Source organism: Oncorhynchus gorbuscha, linkage group LG06 (assembly GCF_021184085.1).
Source record: "Oncorhynchus gorbuscha isolate QuinsamMale2020 ecotype Even-year linkage group LG06, OgorEven_v1.0, whole genome shotgun sequence".
Lineage (NCBI taxonomy): Eukaryota > Metazoa > Chordata > Actinopteri > Salmoniformes > Salmonidae > Oncorhynchus > Oncorhynchus gorbuscha.
In genome coordinates, this window is record NC_060178.1 from 93,056,855 (window position 1) to 93,067,643 (window position 10,789).

The following is a 10,789-nucleotide window of genomic DNA, read 5'->3' on the forward strand; positions in this document are numbered from 1 at the left end:
AATAACTGCAGCCTCAGGATATATGGTTTCTAGTTTGCATAAATTCCAGTGACGTTTCTTGATGGCTATCATGGATTCGGCTTGAGGGGGGACAAATGGTGCTGTGACAATAACCGAATAAATTTAATTTTGGAGTTAACACTGTCTGCATTTCATTGTGAGTTATTCTAGGTCAGGTGAACAAAACGTCTTGAGTTCCTGTATGTTATTACAATTACACCATGAGTCGTTTTGAATCTTCCCTCCTTTTGTTTTAATTGAATTGGTGCCAACTTGTGGCTTTGAGTACATTACACTGATCTGACTTACTGGCAAAATGTTACATCCTGTAAATTGGAGACATGGGAACGTTTTTTTTATATCAGCAATGTCTGTATTTTCAGTGATTTAAAGGTCAATTGAACAATCTACCAATGTTTTTTTTTCTGTAAACAAAAGACTTTATTACCTTTCTTACAGTATTAACCTTCTCTTAAAAGCATTCCCACCAGTAAATCATTGATCCCTAAGCAATTCCCATTAGGCACATTCCCTTGTTTTTGCTTTGACTTTTCATGAATATTAATTCATTTTCCCAATAAGCCGTCACTCTTTTAGCAACACTTGAGTGTAATAAGCAAGAATGGCACTGTGTCAGTTCAGCTACTCTACCCAGCGGTTACGTGTTTAATCAGTGTCCTTCCCGCTTGTGTTGGGATAAAAGTCATAATGTCAACACAAGTAACACTTTGTTCCTGACTGTAAATGCCACTCCTCAAAGTACACTGTTGGTTTGCTTTAGTTTCAAGTTTTAATGTCACGTGCACAAGTCCAGAAGTAATAGTGGAAGTTATAGATGAAATCAGAGAACCTCGATTCATGTAATGATTTGGAAACTCCACATTCTTCTCTTTTATATATTTCCTTTTTTGTTTGATTGACAGATTTAATGTAGATGCATTAGGCTAGTTTCATCTTGTTGTGATAAGGAATGGATTGCTACTGTGAGTCCACTATTCCTTTTATCAGAGGGAAACTATCAGAATACCTTGTTTATTTAAATAATAAATGGGACATAAAGTGCTGTCTTTTTGTTGTCATGAAAAGCAAAACATATATTGTCCATACAGATTGATATTGAATATGATACGGTTAAGTCATTTTTAAGATGTGATAAGAAGTGAATACCTTTGTCCGTAGCATGAGTCATGTTTACAAAAGCCTTTTCTCGACATACACATAGAGAAATTGCTGCCAATAGCAACAACTTGAGAAACACATTTTTCATCTAACAGTGTCCATGGCAAGGCGATGACAGAGTGACAAGAGCTTCATTTTTCAATGTTCGTTCACTTGTCTTTCTAACTAACTGTTAGAGAACAGAAGAAACCAAGTTACATAACATGCTGTTATTCTCACCTCAATCAGAAGCAAATTGACAATCTCAGATTACAACGTCTAATAGTGTCAAGGCAATCCCCACGAATGCTTTCACACAATGCTTGTTCTTCACTTCATTCATTTTGCAGTTTAAGTCACCTCGCCTTTGAAATGAATGGAATTGAACTCATTTAGAAAGATAAAAGTAACAAGAAAAACAGTGTAATGAACCATTTGAATCATAATCTCAGCTCCTCAATCACTTCTAGTGTTTTCTTAAATACCACGGGTATCTTGTTATGCAGGTGAATGAGGACCCAAAAGCGATTTAGCGAAAACAGATTCTTTATTCCAGTAAAACTCAAGACGAAAACAAAACATGAAAAAACTTAAATCCACTCGTAGTGACGAGGACAGACTGGAGACTCGACCATTGACTGCAGGTTGCCTCGGGAAGGCACCGACCGTAGCAGACCAAGACACCTGCTACACGCAGCATCTGAAGGAGACAAGACACGACAGGGCGAGACAATGACACAGCACAGCGAACATCATACAAGGATCCGACAGGACAGAAACGGAAAACAAGGGGAGAAATAGGGACTCTAATCAGAGGACAAGATAGGGGACAGGTGTGAAAAGACTAAATGAGTGAGTAGGAGAATGAGGAACAGCTGGGAGCAGGAACGGAACGATAGAGAGAGGAGAGAGAGGGAGGGGGAGAGAGAGGGATAGAAAAAGGGAACGAACCTAATAAGACCAGCAGGGGGAAACGAACAGAAGGGAAAGCATAATGACAAGACAATATAAGACAAAACATGACATATCTGTTCACCTGATGTCTTCGCAGGCAACTGGTGGATTGTGTGTGTGTGTTGGAGGGATGTTTTTAATAAGATGTTCAGTTTGCTTGCGAGGTAGTGGATTCTGAGCTGACAATATAAACGTAAAGAAACACGTGACCACAGTAGAAAATACGACTTGGAAAGATGCATACATTGAATTCAGTGTATTGGATATTGTTTAATGCACACTATATTAGTTAGACATGCATATAAGGCATACAGACAGTAATGGTAAATAGTTACAGTAAAATTCCAGTATGAAATAACAGTGACTTCAGACACCAATAGAAGTATGAAATGTAGGCTACAACAAACAAACCAGTCATTGGTCAACTACAAGGGGGTAGATCTAAAGCGTATGAGACTTTACACATCTGAAAAAGTACTTTGTCACGTAACTTTTAAGTTACTGAATAAAGAAAAGAAGTACAATGTGTTTTCTTCCCATCTTAACTCTGATTATGGATAAAAGGCCTGTCAAGAGTTTTTTATTTGACAGGTACATTACTCACATAAAAATGGTTGGATGGAGTCATAGTTAGTGTAGCATACAGCATAGGCGTTATTATGCTAATTTAACCATAGTCTCATGAGCCATTCTCAAAGTATTGCGCTACATGTAATGTCCACCACGAGAGATGAGTTTTAACCTAACCCCAAAACCAGCACTCCCCACGGCTCCCCATGACCCTATCTCCCACTTCCCCTACCACTGCTGCCAACCTTTCTCGTGGGTCTGGATGGGGTCCTGCAGGGAGAACTCCCAACTGGAGGCCAGGGCAGCCTTTCGGGTCATGGTGGTACACCGACTCAGGATCTCATGGACTCTGGGTCGCGTGGGCACCCTGGGGGCAGCGGTGGGCATCTTACAGGACCCAGCCTCAGGCCTGGAGCTGGAGGAGAGGCTCTCATCTGGGCGGCTGCGGCCACTATTCCTCTCCCCTGGCTCGGGTGAGGACTTGGGGCTGTGTGGGGGGCTTAGGGGGTCCTCCTCACCGGAGGCATATGCCCTGACACTCCGGCCCAGAGACTCAATGCCTGACGAGCTGAAGTCAGAGATGGAGGACTCTGCCCCGCTGATGGTGCTCTTGCGGTTTGCCGGATTCGGCTTTGATTCCAGGTCTTTTCTCTCTCTTTGGGATGGAGGGACGGCCATGCCGAGACGGGTCTCAGACAGGAGCTCCAGAGAGCGGGTCTTTTGGAGATGGGGAGTCCGGTACGGATTACCCCTGGGCTGGGTAGTATGCTCCTTAAGCTCTGTCTCCTCATACAGGGTGGCTGGATAGCGGTTGCTAGATTGGCTTTCACCACTTGATGCCAGGTTGAGAGTAGAGCTGTTCATGTGGGTTGCCAGATTGAGAGAGGAGCTGTGCAGCTTCCTCTGCAGGGTGTGGAGGCCAGCACGTGGGTTGTTGTAGGGCTGCAGGTACATGGAAGGAACATAGCCCATCCTTCCATTATACCTGGAGAGAAAAGAGCTGCATCACTCAGAGTTCGAATAGTTATTTTTTTTTACAGGACATCTTGAGGTCATGACTTTCATGTCTTTGCTTAACAGAATATTGAAGTGGTGCCGTTCGTCACCATCAATCATCATTTATCAAAAGGAACCACTAACAGGTGATTGGTCATCCCTACTCTCTTCACTGTTGTTCGTTACCAAATAACACTGTAAGAAAACCATGGGATGTCACTATGACATTTTATTTCAGGTATTCACTTTTGGTGGCCAGCCAAGTAGGTGCTCCCTGTTCACATAAACTATAATTACTTTTGGAGTGACAATGCATTCAAACGTTCCTCCCACATACTTGCTGTCACACTATTGTAGCCAAGAAAATGAGAGGTTGTACATTGATTGCGTTGTCTTGTATCACAGACCAGGCAAGTAAATGCATTTTTGGTTGCTTTGTCTGTGTAGCATTCTGAGAGGCAGACAGGCAGACTGATAGTCAGGTTACATGTTGACATACCCGATGAACCACCAACCGGCACCTGATTTCCTCAGCACCTCTACCACAGAGCCAATAGGAACAGGCACCTCGTCACTATTGTTAGTGGAGTAACTCCTCACAGCACAGTAGAGCGTTCCTGAGGGACAAACCAGGAAGCTTGTTAAAACAACAAAAGAGATTCCGTTCTACAACACCATCAGTAGTAGTAGTAATATTTACAACCCTTTACTTTTTTCACATAAGTTTTTCAGAATAAAAGTGGAAAGCTCTTAGAGACTTAACAAGAAAGACTCGCAGCTGTAATCGCCACAAAAGGTTCTTCAACAAAGTACTGTTTCAGGGGTGTGAATAATCATGTAAATGAGATATTTCTATATTTCATTTTCAAGCAAAAAATATATATATACAGTGCCAGTCCAAAGTTTGTTTTACTATTTTGTACATTGTAGAATAATAGTGAAGACATCAAAACTGTGAAATAACACATATGGAATCACGTAGTAACCAAAAAAGTGTTTATATTTTAGAGTCTTCAAAGTAGCCACCCTTTGCATTGATGACAGCTTTGCACATTCTTGGCATTCTCTCAACCAGCTTCACCTGGAATGCTTTTCAACAGTCTTGAAGGAGTTCCCACATATGCTGAGCACTTGTTGGCTGCTTTTCCTTCTCTCTGCAGTCCAACTCATCCCAAAACATCTCAATTGAGTTAAGGTCGGGTGATTGTGAAGGCCAGGTCATCTGATGCAACACTCCATTACTCTCCTTCTTGGTCAAATAGTCCTTACACAGCCTGGAGGTGTGTTGGGTCATTGTCCTGTTGAAAAATTAATGATAGTCCCACTAAGCGCAAACCAGATGGGATGGCGTATTGCTGCAGAATGCTGTGGTAGCAATGCTCGTTAAGTCTGTCTTGAATTCTAAATAAATCACTGACAGTGTCACCAGCATAGCACCCCCACACCATCACATCTCCTCCTCCATGCTTCACAGTATGAACCACACATGCAGAGATCATCTGTTCACCTACTCTGTGTCTCAAAAGACACGGCAGTTGGAACCAAAAATCTCATATTTTGACTCATCAGACCTAAGGACAGATTTCCACCGGTCTAATGTCTATTGCTCAAGTTTCTTGGCCCAAGCAAATCTCTTCTTCCTATTGGGGTTGAAGGGGTTAAACCAAGGCCTCATACCTTTTAAAGGGTTAATAAATTGTGTTATGATAAACTGTAAACTGTCTCCCAGGAGACCTCTGTGTGTGTTAACTCCTGTTTTGAGTGTTGTGCCCTTCCGACACAATCAGAAGGCGGAAACCACCTACGGTCAGACTCCTCCTGTCTGGGCCCCAACTTGGCTGTCTGAGGTTCTGAGAAATACGACTGGTTTTCTGAGAACACAAGGCTGCCGCAGGGATGATGAAAACAGCCACCTGTCAGAAGATGCTTGGACTCGTTCACCTTGTTATGACTCTATACTTGTGATGAAAGTTCAGGTTTCGATCAAACCCACCTCTGAGCTTTCAATTGCTGACAAGATGGTTGCTGCTGTCAGGGGGAGGATAGATGAATTAAAATGTTGTTGCCAGAGAAAGTCACGGAAGGGGAACAGGGGAGGCTTTATGAGTTACAGGATGTCTTAGACACTTTGCAAAACCTGGGGAGTGTCACGACTCCCACCGAAGGTGGCTCCTCTTCCTGTTCGGGCGGCGCTCGGCGGTCGTCATCACCGGTCTACTAGCTGCCACCGATCCCTTTTCCCTTTTCTGTTGGGTTTGTCTTATTGGTTACACCTGTTTCTTGTTTAGGTTTTAAGTTGGGCTATTTAAGCCGGTAAGGCCCGCCTGCTCTTTGTACGGGCTTATTTTTGTGTTTGTGTGTGGTAGTGCGTTTCAGTTTTGTTTTTCCTCCGGACTGGTTAGGTCCTGGTTTTGGGCCTGTCGTTTATGTGCGCCCTGTATTGGCCTGCACTATTTTCTCTGTGCCGGAGATTAAAGCATTGTTCTGTACCTTCTGCCTCCTACTCCTGACTCCGCACCCACTATGCCTAAGTGCGTCACAGGGAGAGCTATCATATACTGTACTCTGTAACAACTTCTACCTACAATTGTATTACTAAAGGAGAATTTGAATACTTGAACAAATAGTCTGTGTTTCCTTTCTACTACCAATATATATACGTTTGATAACTATATAGACCTGATCATCTTTTGAAGAAATTGATCAATGGTGTCCTTTAGTGGTGGTTTCTTTGCAGCAATTTGACCACGGAGGCCCGATTCACGCAACTCTCCTCTGAACAGTTGAGATGTGTCTGTTACTTGACCTCTGTGAAGCATTTATTTGGGCTGCAATCTGAGGTGCAGTTAACTCTAATGAATGTATCCTCTGCAGCAGAGGTAACTCTGGGTCTTGTTTTATCTAGCTCAGGACTGCCCCCTGGTGTTTGGCTGGCTGTGGAATGTTCAAACTACTATGGTTTCACCATGCGCCAACTGCAATCCATAGTAGGCCTAGTATATTAAACAAACTGTGATTAAGTTTGGTCTGTGGAAAGGATATGCATTAATATACCGTATGAAGTATCTCACCCCCCAAGGGAATTCCATTCATTTCATCTTCATCCTCCTCTGCCTCACACATCTCCAGGTAGGGAGCAGGGAACCAGGCCAACTGTTTATCCTCGTTCTCCACCAGCCACCAGCCTGAATGAACACACACAGATCGAGACAGAGGAAGTCTTAATTAGACTAGTCTTAATTTCCATGTTTCTCCACACAAAGCTTGAAAGTGGAGCCTATCCCAGGTTAACAGTGTAAGGAGAAATGAAATGTGGGCTAACCTACGTTTAAATACAGGTAAATAAAAGTAAACTATATTAAGGAGGACTCTAACCTGCCGGGTCTTTGATGAGCACGTCCAGCCTCTCATCCAAGGCCACTTTAAAGGGCCTGTTCTTAGTGTCCTTGGTGTTGTAGGGCCCCACACAGCGGTAAGACTGGCTAACAAAGGCGTGTGTCCTATTGCCCACGCTCAAACGCTGCCCGCTCATGTTCCCCACCCCCTCCTTCGATGGCAGCATCATGATGCTGTGGAGAGGGGACAAATGCTGACGATAACATACAGTACCTGCTGGACGTTTTCTTTAAGTTTACATGAGAAGACCAGATTGCTAGGCTCATAAAAGATTGTTGCCATGTAGTAAGTAGATGCTCTCATCCAGTACGTTAATCTATGATTTAATTATTAGTGTAGTGAAATAAGAAAGCTGAAACAATAAAAATAAAAATACATTTTTAAAGAGGCTGAAGCGAGGAATGTTTGTATGTGTTTACCTGTTCTTGGTGAAGTCTGCCTGCAGGTCGTGGTCTTTGGGCATGAAGAACCGAGTGACCTCTGAACTGCGGGTCACGGAGGGGTCACACCTGAGCAGGTCGCTGCAGTAGTTCTCCAGTAAGTTCATCCGACGCATCAACCAACAAGGACCCTTCTCCTGGATCTTTCTCCTCATAGCTGTGGCTGAGAGAAGACAACAATTAGTAAGGTCCGAACTCAGTATTCGCAGTGAAAGAAAGAAAAATGTATTCCCTCTTTTTGAATTGTTGAGGTTTCACTTTTTCATTGAGGTAGGAAGAAGAACAACATGAATGTGATGAGAAAGTGAGATAGCAAAGTGACGAAGCAGAGTTGAAATAGTTTGGGAGTAGATTGTGAGGCAAAGATGAGACTGAGGTTGTTGACTTACCTCTGAATTTGGGAATCACTCTGTCTCTCTTGCGGAAAGGATTCTCAAGGAAAAACCTCTTCTTCAATTGTCTCTGTTGAAATAAGAGGGGGATATCACATATCCTCTGATAAAGATGTATCAATCACCTTTAATTGTTACATTTATTTTGTCATTTAGCAGACACTCTTATCCAGAGCAACTGACAGGAACAATTAGGGTTGAGTGCCTTGCTCAAGGGCATGTCTACATATTTTTCACCTACTGGCCCAATGCCCTTAACCGGTAGGCTAATTGACGCTCCTTTATTGATGTACAGGTTCAATTTAAAACTTACATGAAACTCCTTCAAATCTAGGAATGATCTGTAGACAATTACTTCACTCTCATCAGACCACAGTATGGAGATCATAAACATCTGTAGAAAACTTGAAATTATATTATTTTAGAAAACTATGTAAAAATTTAACAGATACAAATTAGGAAACATTTTTAAATTGACCAATTTATATACACAAAAATGGAATACACACACACTCTACGCTTATTCATTTCTATAGTGGTTTACCTTGACTTGAAATGCCTCTCTATATATCACTCCAATAATCTGGGCACTAGTGGCATAGCGCATCTGGTCTCCCATGTCTGAGTTTATTCTAATCTCATTTTGAGTTGATGATCTAATCTTTCTCTCAAGCCTCTTGCTTTCGTCTTTATCTGCTCGACTAGTTTAGTACAATTTATACTTTAGGAGAAGAGGCGGAGTCGGTAGGCACGTATGCAACTATATCGTCACGTGGTGCTTTTTACCTGGCTGTGGGCTGTGGGCTAAAGCCAATAAATGTCTTGTCGCTTTCAATTGATTTTTTTATTTATTGGTCAATTCATCCATCCAGTCCACCAACCACAGCAATCAATTACAAAAGAAACAGTGAATAGTAATTTATCAAGTTAAATGGTTTGGTCATGGGTAGGCACCAGGCTTACATTTACATATCCATTGATTGTAGGCATACCAAGTAGCCTACTATGAACTTGCAAAATGTGAATTAATTCTACCTTACACCTAGCTGGCAAGATACCTTCAGAGAGTGTTAGTTAATACCTGCTAGGTGTTTGTGGCACTGAAGAAGCACAGTAGGTAGCAACATAGACAGTGTCGAGAACCTGTTGGTTGAATAGGATGGGATGATGAATCACGTTGTTGACATTAAACCTGTTTTTGGCTGCTATCACACACACACACACACACACACACACACACACACACACACACACACACACACACACACACACACACACACACACACACACACACACACACACACACACACACACACACACACACACACACACACACACACACACACACACACACACACACACACACACACACACACACACAGTTGTTATTGTCCAATGCAAATTTGTTTTAAATGACTCAACGGCTCATCAGAGGTTAATAATCTACTAGTACCAGCCTTCTCCATGAGTAGGCCTAATGCCTGATGCACACACCTCATAGAGGTTAAATAGTAGTGATATTGATGCTATTATACACAGTTTTATTTTAGGCATTTCATTTAGAAGGCCAATGTAAATGTGCCGATCCAGCGCAAAACAGTACTGGCGACCTAAAGCCTATCGCCATTTGTGCGCGGATTTTTGTCTGCAAACTATAGATTATGTATTTAGATGTGGTGCAGTTGTATTGAGCTCCTCTCTATGCAACCTGGCCTCAGTGCCATTCATTGCATGTGAAATGTTACATTACATTGCGAATTGAATAGTAGTTGTAGGCTACAATATCATAAGAATTAGAGGAAGTATCATACCTCTTACCCAGTCTTACAATATCGTATGAGTTGAATGACATACCCTAAATTATTATAATATCGTATCATATGAGTTGGATGACATCCTGTAATTTATCATAATATCATATCATATGAGTTTGATGACATACCATAACTTGTCATAACTGTGAGAGACGGAATCTAAAACAAAAATCCAGAAAATCACATTGTATGATTTTTAAGTCATTAATTAGCATTTTATTGCATGAAATAAGTATTTGATCACCTACCAACCAGTAAGAATTCCATCTCTCACAGACCTGTTAGTTTTTCTTTAAGAAGTCCTCCTCTTCTCCACTCATTACCTGTATTAACTGCACCTGTTTGAACTCGTTACCTGTATAAAAGACACCTGTCCACACACTCAATCAAACAGACTCCAACCTCTCCACAATTGCCAAGACCAGAGAGCTGTGTAAGGACATCAGGGATAAAATTGTAGACTTGCACAAGGCTGGGATGGGCTACAGGACAATAGGCAAGCAGCTTGGTGAGAAGGCAACAACAATTATTAGAAACTCGCAATTATTAGAAAATGGAAGAAGTTCAAGATGACGGTCAATCACCCTCGGTCTGGGGCTCCATGCAAGATCTCATCTCGTGGGGCATCAATGATCATAGGGAAGGTGAGGGATCAGTCCAGAACTACTCGGCAATAGAAAATCTTTGGAGGGAGCTGAAAGTCCGTATTGCCCAGCAACAGCCCCGAAACCTGAAGGATCTGGAGAAGGTCTGTATGGAGGAGTGGGCCAAAATCCCTGCTACAGTGTGTGCAAACCTGGTCAAGAACTACAGGAAACGTATGATCTCTGTAATTGCAAACACAGGTTTCTGTACCAAATATTATGTTCTGCTTTTCTGATGTATCAAATACTTATGTCATGCAATAAAATGCAAATTAATTACTTAATCATACAATGTGATTTTCTGGATTTTTATTTTAGATTCCAACTCTCACAGTTGAAGTGTACCTATGATAAAAATGACAGACCTCTACATGCTTTGTAAGTAGGAAAACCTGCAAAATTGGCAATGTATCAAATACTTGTTC

The 10,789-nt window shown here is 41.9% G+C and overlaps 1 protein-coding gene across 1 annotated transcript; it reads right to left on the bottom strand.

Moving 5' to 3' along the window:
- Positions 1-2,467: 2,467 nt before the first annotated feature.
- Positions 2,468-8,572, bottom strand: LOC124037313 (NADPH oxidase organizer 1-like). The gene is made up of 8 exons (XM_046352025.1): positions 8,451-8,572; positions 8,220-8,310; positions 7,904-7,976; positions 7,494-7,677; positions 7,054-7,247; positions 6,750-6,863; positions 4,178-4,295; positions 2,468-3,667 (listed from the first exon to the last, which is right to left on the bottom strand). The coding sequence occupies exons 2-8, from the start codon at positions 8,298-8,300 to the stop codon at positions 2,911-2,913; spliced, it is 1,521 nt and encodes a 506-aa protein (XP_046207981.1). The 5' UTR covers positions 8,301-8,310; positions 8,451-8,572; the 3' UTR covers positions 2,468-2,910.
- Positions 8,573-10,789: the final 2,217 nt, after the last annotated feature.

Excerpts from the sequence above, each read along its gene's own strand:
- LOC124037313 (XM_046352025.1), bottom strand. The coding sequence starts at position 8,300 with ATGTTTATGATCTCCATACTGTGGTCTGATGAGAGTGAAGTAATTGTC. Across the intron at positions 7,678-7,903 it reads AGTGATTCCCAAATTCAGAG|CCACAGCTATGAGGAGAAAG; the intron begins GTAAGTCAACAA and ends GTCTTCTCTCAG. Across the intron at positions 7,248-7,493 it reads GCAGACTTCACCAAGAACAG|CATCATGATGCTGCCATCGA; the intron begins GTAAACACATAC and ends CCCTCTCCACAG.